Source organism: Pleurodeles waltl, chromosome 10, assembly GCF_031143425.1.
Source record: "Pleurodeles waltl isolate 20211129_DDA chromosome 10, aPleWal1.hap1.20221129, whole genome shotgun sequence".
Lineage (NCBI taxonomy): Eukaryota > Metazoa > Chordata > Amphibia > Caudata > Salamandridae > Pleurodeles > Pleurodeles waltl.
In genome coordinates, this window is record NC_090449.1 from 949285981 (window position 1) to 949304923 (window position 18943).

General features: G+C 44.0%; 1 protein-coding gene across 1 annotated transcript in view; it reads right to left on the bottom strand.

Moving 5' to 3' along the window:
* CASD1 (CAS1 domain containing 1) overlaps window positions 1-14943 on the bottom strand; it is a 103712-nt gene extending 88769 nt beyond the window's left edge. Inside the window, exon 1 of the mRNA XM_069211759.1 lies at window positions 14264-14943. Within this exon, the coding sequence (XP_069067860.1) occupies window positions 14264-14804 (541 nt within the window). The 5' untranslated portion in view covers window positions 14805-14943. The remainder of the gene's footprint in view (window positions 1-14263) is intronic.
* Between the last annotated feature and the right edge of the window lie 4000 nt (window positions 14944-18943).

Genomic DNA, 18943 nt, shown 5'->3' on the forward strand with positions numbered 1-18943 from the left:
AAAACCTGCCATATAATTTAACCCTCTCCTGCAGCATAATTGCAGTGGCCCTGCATACTACCTATCCAGAACTCTGCGATTCATGTTGTGCACACCTTGCCATGAAATGGTTAAACAACAAGCAACAAGGAGTAAGAGATGTCACTTCCCACTCTGTATTGGGCCCAAGGCAAAGGGGAGTAGGGAGAAATTCATTAGTCAAAACAGAGGCTAGGCGAAACATTCAACTCCCTGACCATCTAAAGAAATAGGCCCCAAAACACTTGGGGGGTTATTACAACTTTGGAGGAGGTGTTAATCCGTCCCAAAAGTGACGGTAAAGTGACGGATATACCACCAGCCGTATTACGAGTTCCATAGGATATAATGGACTCGTAATTCGGCTGGTGGTATATACGTCACTTTAGGGACAGATTAACACCTCCTCCAAAGTTGTAATAACCCCCAAAATCATTCCAATATCTCATTCCAATATCCCAGGTAAAGGCCCTTTTGGCATTATGGAGAGTAGTACGATAATATAGAAATAAAAACATTTCATAGATACGTTAGCTAGAAATAAATGTAATAAGGACTACAAAGACCGAACTGAAGCACTGATATTTTTATGCATCTAACAAAAGCAACTTTAATTCCAAACAAGCAATAAAATTAATGAACAGTAATTTTTGCACTTATAAACCTTACTGACTAGGAGCGAAGTTTGCCTTGGCTATGGCAAAAAGCTATCAAAAAAATAAGGATCGTGGTTGTATGTGTGGTTTTTATGTATAACAATAAAATATTAAGTTAATCTTTTTTTAGAAGACTACGCAAAAAAAAAAAAAACAGCAAGTTTGGTCAGAAACGTTGTCACATCTGTGGTTTGTATATTTTATAATAAAATATATAAAATGTAATCAACTCCCTCTTAATTGTAACACCCTAAAATTAAATGTATGAGTGATGTTTATGGTAACCCTAAAATACTACGTTATTGCAATTGAGTATGGACAAGAAACAACTGCTGGTGTGAAGGATTTGCTTATTGATTTATCGGGCACAGAAAACGGGAGCAGGTATGCTAACGCCTTTTCAATCTTATTATTGTAATGTATCAACACTGCTACTGCAATAGCCACCTACTTTGTGAGAAATAATGCATTATGTATCAGATGAAGATTCAATTAAACCAACTCTTATTACAGACGCGGTACATGCACATTTCTTTTGTAAGGGACCGCAAATCAGAGTAAAAGATTTCTTCATACCGGCTGATGTTAAGTGCTATAAAATATCTGGGTTGCAGAGGCACTGGGTGAACCACCACTGTGGTTTTTGAGTAATGCTGCTTTCTTAATGGAGTTTACTCGTAACCTTCAGCAAAACGTATTGCAATACTTTGAATTAAGTTGAATTTCCCTTTGAAAGGGGATGTATCCGCTTGGAAATGTTCTTAAATATATTCTATACCTTATACAAACAATAAAATAATAAAAATAGATCTATGCGGTCATTTTACCTTAGTTGAAGGCGTCAATATATACCCTTTTGTTGCACAACTGATATGCTAAACCTTGATCACTGTAACACAAGGCTTTCTGGTTACTAAGCCACATTATTGCTGGGTTTAATAATAAGGGCTTGTATTGCAGTTTGACAGATGGCTTGGGCGCTTTTTTGCAAGTGTGACAGGATTAAATACACTAGTAATAAACAAAACTGGATATCGTCAATGTTTTTAATGGAGTAACCCATCCCCCAAACTCTTGGTTGCGCCAGTCTCTTATGATTCTTTTGAAATGGCTTTCACCCTTGGCGTTAAATAATAAATATGTGTAATGACAGTGTACTCTCCTGTTGATCCATTCATCAACAAATCACTTCCACTGTAGATCTAAATAATTATTTTCATATTTGTTATCTAGTGTACTGTCTTGCTTAGTTTTTTGGGTACAAACTTTTGATTTACGAACATTGTTTTTAAGGGGCATTGGAAGAACCAGAAATCAGCTTTCTAAACTCAAAGGTACTATAATAACCTTGAAATAGCAGTGAAACTGAATCATGATTTAATTTTTTGGGGGCGGGGTGAGGCCAATTGTAGACCAAAGAAGGGATAAGCTGGTAGCGTTCAGACCAGGAGCCAATGCGAATACATAGATAATAAATAATAATAAATAAATATAACTAAATTAACCTTATTCACCTGATTGTTTAGTAAATGTGCTGGCAACCGTGTGCCTCGGGCTAAAAAGAAAACTGCGAGAACAAAACACACAGCAGAGACCTGGTGAAACCAGGCTACCTTTGTCAGCCCTAGTTTACAGGGCTGGGCCATGCTGTCAAGATCCGTAGTAGTCCAGTGGCGTTGGAGAGGGAGAGCATGGGATGTTTCAAAGGTGCTGGGTGCCCTCATCAGCTGACTGTGCACCACTTTAAGTGAATCCTGATGCTGTACGTCAAACATGTTCTTCTGTCTGCCTGGAGAGCACTGGGCAGCAGGAGTGACCCGTTATGCAGTTATAAGTGACAAAGTTGGAGAATGTGATGCGAAGTACAAAGGACACCGCACCCAAATGTATATGTAACAGTGGGATATTGCTGCCAGCTTTTGACTAATCCCACTTCCCTGATCTGAGGTTCTGAACCTAGTGAGGCCAGAGGAAAGGTGGTCATAAAGCAACTTAGAAAGTGAAGTGAAGGATTTAGTGTAGTGGAAAACTGCTTGGACCAGGACTTTTCTGGAGTCTCGAGGTGGGTGCCCTAAGCAGATGGGTTTGAGGGAGGGGCAGAACGGGTCTAGTAGCATCTGCAGCACCTGCCTCCAAAAAGGCACACAATTTTCACTCTTAACTGGGTGCTTCCCAGTCCATATGGGAGATTAGGAAGAAGCTAGGTTCCTCTCAGGGACTGGGTGCGTTTTCTTTGCAGGCTGGGTGGCCAATACATGGTATGTGCTGTAAGAGAAGGGAAATGATGATTGGTGCATCAAAGGCCTTGGGGTCCTAAATAGAAATATGTGGTAAAGCAGCATAGCCAGTTGTTATCAATGGTGAGAGGACGGACCCGGGATCACTTGGAGTGGAGCACTGAGGGGCAGACTGGGCCCAACAACCCCAATTTGACAATGGCTCTGGAGCGCTAATGCGGATGATCATATGGACCGGACAGCGTGCAGGAGAGGTGGGTGGCTCATACAAATACCATCATCAGAGGCAGTGAAGGGTTAACAGCGTCCCTGTCATTGTGAAACAAGGAGCCCTACAGATGCCGGTGCCTAGCAATAAACCAACCAAAATAGTAGACAGAGACTATGCTGGTAAATCCTGCATTACTAAGTTGTGTGACTTTGGGCCAAAACACATTCAGAACAAAAAGCAGGTCTGCTATCTGAAGTAGAGGTGTTACACGAACACTGTCGTACAGTGGGAGGGAAGTGGATGTGATAAATCCCAGGTTACTACATAATTGATTTTAGCTGGAAAACAATGCAGAGTCTTTATGTATGTGTCCTAGACCAGTGGTTCCCAAACTTTTGACTTCTGTGGACCCCCATTTTATCATTACTGGAGCCTGGGGACCCCTAATGAATCTGCATTGGAATCGGGGGACCCCTCACTGAGTCATTACTGAAAGCTGGGGACCTAATCTGTTGATATTATTTAATTTTCTAAGCAGTCGCGGACCCCCTGATGTTGCTTCGCGGACCCCCAGGGGTCCCCGGACCACAGGTTGGGAACCACTGTCCTAGACCAAAGTGACTAGTATGAGCAAGTTAGAAAAGGACGCATACATAATAAGTGCTCTACCTTTGAATCAAATCCTCCAGATGGTAAGTTCTGATATTATACCAGGGCAAAATTGGCAAAAATACATAACAAAAGCAACATCTCCAATGGAGAATGGCCCAACTCTTTTGAAAAAAACAGGTAGTGTTGCAGAATACACAAGAAAGATATCTTCACCATGATGATCTTTATGTGACAGATGGGGGAAGTTTGTTGAAGTTTCTATGAATGCTGCAACAAAACACCTGGAATGTGCTTGACACAGCCACCAAACGGAAGGGAGAATCTCTGCATTGGAAGATATGGTCAGTGACTTTCCAAGCTAAGACTCTGAAGTGAGGGGCTTCTCAAGATTTCTAGTGGAGAGGGTCAGAGACGTGAAGGACCTGTCAGCAGGAATAAGTTAAGTCATCTAAATATTAGAGGAAGTTGGAAATATAAACAGGTAACTATTCTTGGAGAAATGGTTCCAGGCAATTGTAGATTCCGACTGGTTCTTTAACTGATTTGTAATGGACAGTCTCGCCATGCTCTGACATAGAGGTGTACAGCGCATGGCTAGGACACTAAATCATAGAGACGGAGATAACATTCTAAGGGTCCCAACTTCTTTGGAATCAGACAGAGTAAGTCACTCCAATAGTGAGGTGATAAAAATGCTATGTTCAGCCTTAAACATGGAGCAGAAGCTGAGCTGTAGTTACCGTCCTGAAGCTTCTGGATTGCTGGAACAAATTAATGGAACTCAGAAGGCTTGACTGGCAAAAATGTGTGCATCTACTAATCTGAAATGGCCCAATGCTTTACCCTTAGTTCTGACGAGCATGCGAAGTACATCCGACAGAAAGACTGGACTCTCGCCACATGAAATATTAATGGGCAGAGCCATGAGATTGTCAGCTGTTCCTGCAAGTGCGCTTGTAAGCATAACAGATGACTTGGTGCTGGATTACTGTGAGGGTCTAGCTGATGTGGTTCGCTCTTTGTCCCACCAGGTGGAAGCAACAGCTGTGCCACCATCCCAAGATCAGTGTCAGTCTACGGGCTGGTGATTGGGTGATGATCAAGAAGCATGTGTGGAAGACTTGCTTGGAGCCAAGGCGAAAGGTCCTTTTCATGCCACATTGGTAACAATGACTGCTGTGAAGTGTGTGGGAATTCAAAACTGGATTCATGCGAGCAATACTCATGAAGTGCCATATCCTTTGGATGATGAAGACCCAGTGTTCCTGAGAGCACCAACAGAAACTGTACAGTCTCAAGAGGAGCAAGGGACAAAAACAGAGCAAGAGACTGCAGTGGTAAAGAAAGTGTAAGCTGGTGAAGATCCAGATACAGGTACTCCTGTGACAGCTGAATTAGAGGACAATCCTTATATTTCTCTATCAGCAGAAACGGAAGTGGATTTAGCAGGATAGTCGAACAGGAGAAATCTCCTAGAAGCAGACGATTGGGAAAAAGAGAAAACAAATATTGTTTCCTGAAGTAGCCGAAAGTGGTGTTGAGTTGAATCAATCACACAGATTTGACTCCTCCTAAAGTGGCTAATGGTGCAAGTGAAACAAGTCAAAGACAAAAAAGATTTTGTCAAATCGCTGCTAGACCAAGAAGAATCATTAGTGCAGCTGTATGATCACAGTCTGGAAAAACTCTGAAAGGAGATAAGTGGTCTTCCTCGCCTGCAGTTCTAAAGGTTTCTGATAAGTTGCGAAGCAAAAATAGCAGAAGGAACAAATATGAGTGAAGGAGAAAAAGTACAAGTTGAAAATCAAAAAGGAAAAGAGTTGCAAGTCGAAGATACAAAAGGGACTGAATGGGAGTACCTTGCAGCTGATGATTGGGAACACAAGTTTATGTCCTTTTGTTTTGACCGGGAGATTCCAGTTCAGCATTTTGGAACTTGAAATCACACTTGAACTGAGTTCTGAAATTTCATTGAGAACTGACCAAGAAAGTCATAATACACTGGTAATAATAGTGGGTGAGCAGTAGACTGATCTAATCAAGAGACATTTGAAACCGATTTTGACGAAACTCTTAAACCGATTTTTGACAAATTCTTGAAAGGCTTAAAGTTGCTGTATATAATCGTAAAGAAAACTGAAGATTATTTTTGAATTTTAGTTGTGGCTGCATAGTTAAGTCTAGATTTTTCTTTCTTCCACTTTTTGAATCTTCACAGGACATGAATATCAACTGCAATAGAAACAATGGATGCAAGTATGTGTGTGGTGGATTGGCAGTTGTATGTGTGTTACATTTGTTGTTGATTATAAGCATAGCCTGGCTTGCCTACTGCTTCTGCTCCTATAAATATCCCCACAACACATCAGTAAACAATGCTGATTACAAAATAACATTGAGAAAAAAAAAATCTATGCAACTGGTAGTAAGATGAAATTGCACAAGCACTACTACATCTCATTTCGGCTGGTAGAGTATTACTAGTATATCTCTGGTCCTCACATAATGATCATACAAAGTCTATAACAAACATTTGCCATGCTATACTTTGCCACTTTATGAGAAACACAGATGAAGTAGCAGACAGGTGCCACTCTGGGTGATAGTTCAGGGTGCTTCAGTGTTAGAGAGGTGCTGGGTTTGAAATGGGCACATAAAAAAAGAACAAAGAAAAAGAAAAAAAAAGCAATGCTATATGGGCTACTTTTTCAAGTAATTCACATTGGCGATATGAGCTGGGCTGATATAAGCCTGATGGACACATCTTTTAGCCAATGTTAAAGCCAGATGAACCAGAGGAGCCACAGGCTGAAAGAGGCTGTGCTTAAAAAAAAAAAAAAAAAAAAAAAAACCTTCTATTGAGAAAGAGAGAAAGAGACTCTGGGCCTCATTACGACCTTGCCGGCGGGAATTATTCCGCCACAAACACGACGAACATCCCGTCTGCTGTATTACAAGTTCCAAAGGATATAATGGAACTTGTAATATGGCGGGTGGGATATCCGTCAAGTTTGTGACTGAGTACCCCCTTCGCAAAAGTCGTAATCAGGCACTCAGTCTGTTTTTGCATGAACTTCCTCAATGTAAAAAGTGGAAGGACATGACATCCAATCAGAAGATACTAAAGAAGAAATGCATCATACTTGGGAAGAACAAAGAATCCGAAGAAAAGCCACTGAATAACAAGCAAGGAAATAAGATAAAGATGAAAGCCAAAACAAAACAATGAAGAGTGAATATTATTTTATGTGTATTTGTAAAGCGCAGTGAAGTGAGGAGGAGGCTGATGTGGAGTGGGAGACTGTTCCACTCTTTTGGAATGATGTAAGAGAACGCCCATCCTCCTGATCTGTTTTGCTTATGTGTTTAGTACATTTATAAACACTTAAACATTTTAAACAATGCTATCAATTACCTTCTTTACCATGGGATTATTGTATAAAATAGCAGACTGAGGGCCTGGTTTAGAACTCGGTAGACGGGTTATTCTGTCACAGAGGTGAGGGATGTCCAACCAAATACCATTATGTGTTCTGGGATTTAGATTTCGGCGGACCGGATATCCGTCACAAATTCTTGAGAGATATCCGTCTGCTGAGTTCTAAATCAGGCACTGAATCTTTTGCAAAAAATACAAAATGGCAGGTTCCAAATAAAATAATTAATCATGCATCTACTGAAAATCAAATTCCAATTTTGATAAGCTGTGACACATGCCATTTAAAATATCCAAAGGCTGCGCTAAGCACTATACTAGCATCAAACACAATAATATTGCCTTCCTCATGATCTCATAATTCCTAATTTAATGCATCCTAAGGCCTCAATATCCCGATGTGCTCTGCAGCACTTTAAAGTACCTTAACTAAGAGAGCATGGATTATACAGACAACCAACATGATGTTACAAGTTCATATAACCCATTTAATAGAAATAGTTTTTACTCGTGTACATTTCTTACAATGCTTTCCTGCCTTTTACCTACCTAAAAAGCATCAGCAGTGTGGACTGAAGATCCTCTAAATCAATACTATAAAAAAATTAAGCATTCTATCCCTCACTCCTCTACACTCCACTCCGCAACTCAAGAGTTGAGGAAATATGACAAAGTATGAGCAGGGCCACTGGAATTATGCGACTGTGTGGCGACAGCGATTTTCTCATAATTACAGATTTGCTGCATTTGCCACATAATCCATCATCTGCCACATAATCAGCAGATTTTAGCAAAACAAAAAAGTTTCTAGCTCAAACGTTACTAAAAGTGCAGCGACACGTGTTGCTGCGTAGTGAAAGGCCCTTTCAAAACTGGACTGGTCACGTTTTCATTGTGTACTAACGAGGCGCAACCAATGCCCAGACAGTGTTATGAAGTTTAAAAATGGTGAAATAATGAAGTAATATTATGACAAAATGTACCGCATTATGTCACATAATTAGCCTTTCCCTGCCGCATAGTTTATTAAACCCTGCCGCATAATTTGACCTGCATGCTGCATAATTCCAGTGGCCCTAGTCATCACACCACCAAAACCACCCCTATTCAGGACACACTACACGGCCACACTTCTCTGTCTCATCATACCTCATTGTTGTAGTTAGCTATTCGTGTGCCAAAGTGTTTCGCACTCATCATTGGTATAAAGAACTCGAGAAATGTGTTTTTCAATACATTACAATCCTCTTCGACACGTTTTCTAAAATCATGAGAGTTTGCTATGAAAATAAAGCCTTATGTTTGGGATGTTTACGGCATTTCTTGGCCTCTTAACTATAAGGTTGCACACCGCAGTCAGGTTTATCCCAGATTTAATCTAAAGGACCAGAACGGAGTGCACAGGGCCCCGAAATGTGGTGGAGAATGCTGGCATTTGCCATGTCCCATGTTATTGATTGTTTTTTTCCCCTAAGGAATAAATGTTGTTCCACTGAGTTGTTCTACAGCTGCGTCTCCAGAGATGGTTTATGTAAAGATTCTCTAATAAACATCTGTGATCCAGCCCAGCTAAAACAGAAAACGTTGAACTAAAGGACCACGAGCACAATAAATTCTTTAATTCTAGAGCCTATCCTATTTTGCTGTTTGTTTAGGACTCTGTGCTGCATTCAAATGATGTCCTAGTGGCTGTAATTGCTGAGACACAATCCTCGCTAATTTTATATTTGCTTAGCTCGGATTATTAACAATTGGAGACAATAAATGGTATTTGTTTTTCAACAGAGTTGTGAGCCGGATATTGTTGTGGTACTACTGTATGATAGGTCATTTCTGTGGCATATTGTTTATGTGACAGTTGAATGTATGATTGATTGTTGTGTAGATGAGTTGATTCTAGAGGACTACTATTCTTTAAGTGTATCTGTTTAATACATGAAGGAAGCTTGGACTGCTTCTCCGTAAAATATACCTGTTTGGTGCATGAAGGAAAATAAGCACTGTCCATTTAAAATCATAAAGTAAATAGTGAGTGCAAAACAAAGTTTGTGAGAGATTTGTGTTATTCGAGGATGCTACATTGTCACCGATTCCTCCAAAGAGTTTGTAGTAGTAACTGATATTAAACTAACAATGGTTTCGCAAAAAAGAGATGTCTTTTAGTGCACAGTTGTCATCTGAACTGTCTAGAGAATGCCCTCATTGGTGAATCAAATACAAATAGTAAACCACCATCACATAAGCAGAACTCAACACATTAAGATTTCACTTCATGAAGAATCCTTGGTGAAACTGATGTGCCTTCAGAACACACTTTCAGCACCTTGAATCTCTCAGAGGAACTGTGCCAGAAATCACATAAAGGAGATAAAAATGTGTTACTATCATAGCACAGCAAATTCCTGACCACCTCCCGGACGTTCCAGAAGCAATGACACAGTACTAAGGGACTCATTATGAGTTTGGCGTTCAGGTAAGCCGACCAACAAACTTGTGGGAATGAGGCAGCATCATCAAGCCCCCACCGCCCCTCCTCCCCCACCACATTCCCCCCCCCCACCGGCACTGACATCATACTATGACATTCCCTCTGGTCAGCCCGTTAGGAACAGTGCTACGGTATTGGTCTTAAAGGAGCCGAGGTCAATAACGTAGCACACCAGCACCCTCAGAATGCACACCGTCAAAGCCGAGAGTAAGCATTCCGAGAGGCTGGGCGGGGTGGTGGGGCGTGAGCCACCACTGTGTTTCCCCCAGCCTTTTCAAAGTGGGGTCCCAACCATGGAAAGACTGGGCAGAAACTGGACTCGTGATCAGTGCAGCAGCGCTGAACTCAGTGCCGCCGCGGCTGTCCAAGACTCCGCCTGCCGTCAGCCTGCCAGGAACCATGTTCTGGGACGGCATGGCGGTCTCTTGACTGTCTGACCACCAGGGACATAATGTGCCGGTTGGACCGCCTGGAGTGCAGCGGTCCAACTCGACTGCCACCATGGCATTGGCGGTCCTATGACTGCAAATGTTGTAATCAGGCCCTAAGTCTGAAAGTGGGTCTATAGTGATGTGTTGTACAATCTCGACTATTGCTCAATTTATTCTGTTAGAGGTTTTTATATGCAGTAGCTAGTGAGCCTTAAAATGTTACAAATTTACTTCAGACCTGGTGAAGTGTTGTGAACTAACTTAAAGCAAAAACACTACAATAATATATCATAAAGACAAATTAAACATTTTCTTTGACACAGAGAAAGTCCTCATTGAATCATAACCTACAGGTACAACATGGAGTGTGTGTTTACATCTAGGGTGATCATGCCTTCTCTCAATCTGGTCACTCTGTCTACACCATGTGACTTAATCGCAGACAACTTCAATCAACCAATATTATTTTCTAGAAATTTCTTGGCACATCAATTGACTGTAGGATAAGGTGTTGCATCACTTCCACAGCTCCATCCGCCCTCCGGCAGATCAACCAATCACATCAGGAAATGAATTCTCACAACATAGCCCAGATTACCTGCATTATGTTTTTGGTGTATGGCTAATTGCCAGTAAATAGAATTAAACACAACTGAAATTTCTTAATGTTGTAATGCACAATGTCTAGTGTTTTCAAGGGAAGAGGCAACATGTAGCGTATATAATCAGAATAAACTATACCCTATGCGCTCAACAGATTGAAAAGCACTTATAGTGCTTGGTGAAAACACAGACTTCCCAGTTCATCAAAAGATTGGGCAACGCCTTTTACACAAGATTGAAAACAATGAATTCCAATAAATAATGCTGCGCAAAGGCCACAGGATCAGAAGCCGTGCACTGGGCATTTAAGGGAAAGTGCATTTAAGGGAAAGTGCATTAATCACTGTATATAAAATACCCAAAACAAATAAGGGGAGGAGCCATATTGAAGATCGAAACAAGCAATGCCCAACGCATCCAACCGAAGTAAACATTGCTGAATACACTGAATGGGGGTGAGCAGTGATCAGTGTATACAATCAAAATAAACAATGGACGGTGCAAATCACTGAAGTAGGTGCAAAAGGTAAGAATTAAAAATTATAATTTCTAGCGCAATCAAATGCATGTGCACTCTGAACACTTGTAGAATATCTAGTGTCCTGGTCATTCTAAAAGCTGGAACCACAACCTATAGGGCCTGATTAGGACGAGCTAGTTCCAATTATGTCCTGTCGTAAACCTCTGTTTACGCACGGGTTGGAATTACCAGTTGTTAGGTATTCAACACATCCAATAATTATCTGCTTCATTAAGTAACACAACCAATGTTAACTAACTGCAGTCAAACCTAACATACAGAATTTACGGTAGCATGCGGATTTTGGTGCATTAAACACCAAAATCCACATGTTAATCTCAAAAACTTTTAATAGGTGGTATTTATTGCGCTCAATAAATAATGTACCCCATGGTATAATTATTTATCATGAGTGAGCAATACCACCTATATCACTGGCTCGTGAAACTGCGTTCCATGCGTAAACCTCTGATAAAGCAAGAGACGGAATTACAAGTTTGTCTTGATTTAAAGCATCCGATAGCTACCAGATGTGTTAAATAACCCAACATCTGTCAAATTTCAGCAGGTCATACCTGTTGAAATTTAAGAGGGGAAAACATACAATATTTACCATATCATGTGGATTTTGCTGCGCTAAACACCCTAATCTGCATATAATTCCCCATAAACTCCTAATAGGTGTTATTTATCGCACCTGATTAATAACTTACCCTGTGGCATTGTTATAAATCGGGGTAATAAATAATGCCTCAACTCGTGGCTCGTTATATTCGGATCTAAGCATAAAGCCTTGTTTTAATGTGGGTCAGAAATACAAGTTAAAAGGTATTTAACACACCCGATAACTATCAGATGCGTTGAATACCTCACAATTGTGAGTGGTATTTACCATACCATGCGGATTTTGGAGTGTTAAACACTGAAGCCTGAATGATATTCACCAATAAGGCTTAATAGGTGTTATCTATTGCACCTGATAAATAGCGTACCTCGTGGTATTGTTATATGTTAAGTAACTTATTAAATATTCTAATACTTTAAATAACAGCTAAACTTGTAATCAGGGCATAAGAGTCCAGGATCAAAAGAGACAGAGTCTGATTAAAAGTGTAGGTGCTATTTACCGCACCTGGTAAAAACCAATACAACTAGGTTAGCTATTAATCAACTGTGATAAATAGCACCTATCATGAGTTTCTGGGTAATAACTGCTGAAATAACAAAGGTTGAGGTATTTAACACAACCAATAATTAATTGGATGTGTTAAATAACATTAAACTCGTAATTCTGACCCAGGAGTAAACGGGGATGTACGAAAGACTCGTACTAACGCCCTCAATGTTCGAGCACCAAATCGAACAATCCGTACTTAGCACAACTATCATAAGCATTCTAAGGAGAGAGACATGCTAAGGACATTGGATAAGTTAACAGCACTTAATGAACATGGTTAGAATAAACAATACTCAATGCATCCCCAGGAAGGTGCAACAATACCAAGCAAAGCCAACAGAAGAACCATGGCTCAGTGTAAAGAGAAGAATTAACAATGTACAAACAATGAATTGCACTGCAGAACGCCGCAGCCAGAATCATCCTCGGCCTTTCCCGACGAACCCACATCATGCCCTATTTCAGGCAACTTCACTGGCTCCCCATACAGAAGAGTTGCCAATTCAAGCTGCTGATCCATGCACACAAGGCTCTACACAATCTAGGACCCGTCTACATTAACCACCGCCAGAACTTCCGCCAACCATTGAGAAGTCTACACTCTGCCTTCCTTTCACTTGCCCATACTTCCCACAACTACAAAGCAGAAGTGGAGGACGCTCCTTCGCTCACATTGCAGCAAAAACATCCACGCACCTCCATACCATCACCTCACTTCGGGAATACCAAATGGCCCTCAAGACCTGACTGTTCAAATAAGCATCCGGGAACCCGCCAGCGGCTCGATACCCTATCGGGTGATCAGCCGCACTTTATAAATCCCGATTGATTGAATTAATGTCACCCATCGAAGGGCATGCCTGCGAGTAGTGGCTCTTGTCTTTGAGTTGCGTGTTTCAAAGACCCTATGCGAAGCGGTGAGCACATTTTAAATCCCGTTCAGAAACGCTGAGACGAGTTTTCTATGAAGTATGTGTATCCTCACTGGAGCTTGCACGCTTTTGACAAAGGAAAGGCTCGTTTACTTAGAACACAATGATAGTTCTCCGTTATGAAATACAATGGAGAAGGGACGTTAGATCAAAAGGCTTGTCAGCACACCAGGGGGTGGGGAGGGATGTCACAGGTCTACAAAGATGGTATACAACGTCTGCTGATCACATTATTTTGCGAAGTGTAAAAACGCGAATTTTGCGCATCAGCATATTAGGAGAGCAACATTTTTTCTAGTGAATAACATATTTTGTGAGTCCTGTTTTCCCCGTATCGGGTGGGAGTAGCTGAGGTTGCTTTCTTGCAGTGTTCTGCACAAATAATTGTTCACGCTGCAAGTAAACACTCAATGTTTATCTCTGACACGGAAAAGGGACTGACCAAGGGGAATGGAACCTTGTAGCACAGAGCGGTATGTATCAACGCATACGCACAAATACCTAAATACAGCCCCAGCTTCAAGACAATTACGCTTGCAGTGAGACAATCACCACTCTAATTATTTCCAATACAGACAGCCTGCTAGGCATGTGGAATATTATAAGTGTCCTCTTTACATCTCTATTATCGGTTTATAGACACGCGATAAGCACAAAATAATGAGTGCACGCTCTCCTGACTAGCTGCACGAGTGCACTGCACAGAAGAAATATAGAGCATACTACACTCTATCCTGCGCGGCTGCACGGGCGCAGAATTACAAGGAATATACTGCACTCTCTCCTATCTAGGGGCCCGAGTGCAGAGCCCAGCATAACAATGAACATACCGCACTGTCTCCTATCTAGTTGCACGAGCGCAGAGCCCAGAATAACAAGCAGCATACTCTCCTGTCATGCTGCGCGAACGCAGGGAGATTGCACGTTCGCGGACGCCCCTACCTGCGTAATGGCGCGTGAGGCCATGCCCGGCGGCCAGCAGCAGCGCGGCGGCCAGGGACAGCAGCTTAGCGTTCCTCACGCTGAAGTGGTAGTTGATCTCTCGCTTGCCCAGGTTGTAGGCCAGGGCCGCCATCTTGGCTCCTCCATGACAACAGTGTGCGATGGAGCGGGCGGACGCTGAGGGGCAGCACTGGGTCGGCAGCAGCTGCAGAGCCCGGGAGGAGGCGGAGGGGCGGGAAGCTGGGGGAGGCGGAGGCTGGCCGTCAGCCGAGGCCAGCTGCCTGCCGGGGGCCTCGTCGTGCCCCTCCTCCTCATCGGAGGAAGACTGTAGCAGCGGCTCCCCCTCTGCATCTCGCTTCCCTCGAGGCTGCTTCTTCTTCTTGGGTCCCTTCTCATCCTCTTGGCGCGGGCCGGGGGCGTCCTTCTCCCCCACGCTCTCCTTACGGTAACGGGCCGCCACGGTGAAGTGCTTGGATTCGGCGTCGCCGGTGTCTACTGCCCCCGTCGCTCGGCTCTGCTCCCGCCCGTCCGCCGCTGACATCTAGCCCAGTAGGCGGCTGCCGGAGTCCCGTGCGCGCCTTGCCCCCCAGCTCTAGGCGGGAGACCCACTCCTCGCCAATGGGACTCTGGCGACGCCCAGGGTCACTCTTTGAGATCAGACTTTGCGGCTGAGCCAAACTTTTTGGATCAGGATCCTGCTCCCACTCCTCTCATTAGGGTATCATTTGCACAGGCTCCTGTCGTTGGGTTTGAGCCGTTCCTATATGTGCGAAGCCCTCTCACCTTTATGGCTTTATATCAGTTTGGGGTCCTGGGTTGGAGATTGGTTTGTTTCCTCTGCGGAAGCTTCAGTCAGCGGGCGAGTCCCGTATTAAACTTTTTGACTCCTGCCTCAGGGTCAGATGTTCTTTCCTCAGCTGAGAGATCTGGCCTTGGTTGAGACCCCAGAAACAGGACCCGACTGTTTCCCCAACACAGGTTTCCGGCTCTCGGTAGAGCAGTTTACGGAGTTCAGTTGTCTTCTGCAGAGCCCGTTTAACTTGTTTCAGGAAGAAGTTTTTTGTTGGATCTTTCCCGAGGTTCGGTGAAACGAAGAATGTCCAACTTTCTCGAAGTTGAATTTCACTTTTGTTTGCAGAAAAATAAGTGGTCGAGACAGTCTACCTTCAAGCAAGGTCCTGCAATTATAATGTTAATTCCCCAAAAAAGGTACAGACTGTTTCATAGAGGAGTAAAAGACCCGAAGCCGCAAGCCAAATGTTGCTAAAGGAAAAAAAAAGAAGAGTAGTAAGACCGCAAGTGCAGGTGCTCCTAGGTTCTTCGTGCTCAGGTATACAGTGAAGGCCAATGTGGCACTAGTGACGGAGAAGGAAATGGGGAGGAGTTCAGGGCGAGCAGATCAAGCTCCAAAGCAGGTTCAGCCTGTCTTTGGTTGCTATCACTTATGCTGCCTGCCAGGCAAACCTACATGCGGGTGTGTTCGGCCTGTTGAACTCGGGATAAAAGGAGACAATTACACGTAACTTCCTGGCTTGATACTGCTATGCTCTCCCTGTTCTGGGAGGAAACCAAGCTTACATTATCGCTGTCCGATTTGTTTCTGACCTGTGATAGGTTGATGGTTTGCACTTCTGCTTCCCTAGCTATACCTGTCACCTGAAGTAGGAAAACTTGTAATGTTTCTGCCCAGGCCAGTACACAGCTTGTGTGGGACCCAAGGCAAAATATCTGTGGGGCACTAACCCACAGACTGATTTCAGTCCCAGGTTTCCAACTTGGCTTAATTGGTTGATTCTTTTTTTGCAGTGCCTTCTTTTCTGTGACAATTAAATTTGAGAGCGCCTTCAAATAATTAGTTTCAGGATGCACTGCACAAATACATCTATTGTGCATGGTTTAATATATCACAATCTTTGGTCCCCTTTAAAAATAATAAAAGACTATTCGAGGATGCCCAAGGTCATTGTCTTACCTCTAGGGTCATTAATACATTTCTTATCAAGGTAGAAGGAGAAAAGGATGATATGGAGGGGGGGGGTGGAAGTCGGCGTCCGACAGTGGGGGCTGCCTCAAGCCGTAGCTTGACTCCAATGCCATCCTGGGGGACACTGTCACTCAGCACCTTTATCTCCCAGCTCCTGCGGGGGATTTTGAAGATGAATTTGCCCGGCTGGGGTCTGCTGGAAGTAGGAACGGGGGAGCAGCTCTCTGGATGAATGGCCTAGGTCTAGTAGCTCGCCTTAGCATGGCCGCTAAGCCCTGACACAGTGGACTCTACGGACTCATCCCCGCACCGTACACCACAGACCCTGGTGTTTCTCGTGCCCCTCCTCTTTGGCTCCCCCCACTGCTGCTTGATGACACTGCAGGGTGCCCCCACACATCACGGGCATCATCAACGCCTGCTCGGCCACCTAGCAAGTGGGGCCTCGTCCATGGCCCTCGCTCATAGCCGCATTGATCCAGCCCCCACTGGTGTCCCATCCTGGCTGCTGAGGGGGCCCGGAGTGCACCTACCCACCATTGTTCCTCAGCTGTTAGGTGTGTAGATCCTTCCCTTTACCTGGGGACGACACTGCCTGGCACTAAGAGAGCCATTGCGGCCTGGATTGCTTGAGGCTGCATTGCATCATTCTGCACTGGTGCCCCGCCCTGCCTGCTGAGGTGGGTCCAGTGCACACCATTTACTCCTCTGCTGGGGGGGGCATGGATTCCCTCCTTTAACTAGGGGTAATGCGGAGTGCCCCTTGCCCACCTCCTTTTGTGGACAGGGGTCGGTGGTGGATGTTTCTAACCCCAGGGAACCTCTGGAGATTGTCTGACATCCCTCTGCTCCCATACCTGCACCTCGGATCCCGTCGCTTTTCTGACGACTTTGGGACTAGAAGGGGTGAGCAGATATGAGGGCCCCGTCCCTTTTGGAGGATCACCTGACCTGGTTTTGCTTCCCACCCTGCCACAGCCAGAGTGGGACTGCTGGAGAAACCACCCCCCCTAGAGACGGGTGCAACATTTTTGCCCACTCCCTTCATTTGGACCCCTGACAGAGGCCTCAGGGACCACTCAGACAGTTCTGGGTGTGCACCCAGACTGTGTGCACTAATCTCCCTTTCCCTATCACGACCTCATGGGCCACTGCAGGGTCTAGGTCTTGGGCTGACGCCACGGCCCTTGGAGGTACTCTTACTGTGACCATTCAGTGTCCCAGCTGTATCTTCCTGTGTTCCTGTGTTGATGCATTGATCTTGTGAAGGGACCCTATTGGATCGCCTGGCCACTGGGGACTGAGATCACCTGCACCCTCCTGCCTCCTCTGTCCTGACGTGGTACTCCTGGCCCAACCTAGGGTGGAGTATGCACCCATCTTTTACTAACGAGGCCTACTTCTGGACCCTGTGCCTGAATGCTGCTATGATTTCCAGCTCTCTATCCTCTTTGTGGCTGCTGTAAACCCCCAACTCTTGTGGCTTCTGGCAAGACACCCAGAAGCCTGCTCTTTTCTGAGGCAGTGGCACTCGCCAATCCTCCAACCCACCAGATGACCCCATGACTCATATTCAACAGAAAATCGTGACAGTAGGTCACAAACTGTAATCCATGGATGCCAAGATCACAGTCCTTACATCTGACATGAAATCCATCCAGGCAGAGATCAGGGTGTTTTGGGGAAGCCTAGATGGAGTGTAGCCCTCACTTGACATGCTGGCTGCTGAGGCTGCACTTCGCCGTCTCTCCAATAAGACTTGGAGTTCAGGAGCCAGAGAGATGACATTCACTGTTTTGGCGTCCCGGAGCAGGACAATGCTGGGCTCTTCCTCTGTGACGTACTTCCCTGCCTCCTGGGGCTCACCTTCACCCCTCCACTGGAGATCCAACGACCCCGTTGCATCCAAGCTTTTTGCTGGTAATAAAAAGGTCATCTATAAACCGACTCCATAAAACCATCTGTTCTGACCATTCCGTATATCATACTGGCTTTGGAGTACCTGCTCCTCACACGACCCCACATGCACATTTTCATACCCGAGCGCAAAGCTGGTGCTCATCACCATACCTCTCACCTGCCTGAAAGTTTGTTAAACATGGAATAATTGCCAGGCACCATTTAACTATATTAGGCAACATCTGTGTATGTTTCTAGAGTTTCAATGGTCTTGCTGCAAATGAAGAGTTCAGTTGGTCTTAATCCATCATCATGTCTTAGTAGTATACAATGATGTAACGTCCAAAGTCATCAAGCCAAAATTTCTCTCTCAAGGAATATCGAATATGCGTTTAAGAAAATCACCAGTATCCTGCACATAGGAGGGTAAATGTCTTACAAAGTGCTTTAAGAAGTAATCCACATACTTGAATGTGTTTTCAAAGATGTTGTCAGTGGCCAGTATTATTGGCCAACTGGGAAAAGATATTTCATTTTTGTGCACCTCAGTGTTTAAATAAAAAACGTGAAGTCTTAGGTGATCATTCCTCAAAAGTAGGTATACTTTCTGCTTAAGCAGTGTTGTAACTTTTTCGCAATTCAGCATGGGACTTAATTTTGACTTCACTGATCTCTTGACCTGCCACCGTGAAATAAGTGTCATCAGTAAGTTGTTGGTATACCTCCATTCTGTACATAGCCATAGGCCAAAGGACTATATTGCCATCTCTATCTGGTTCCCTAATCACACCATCTGA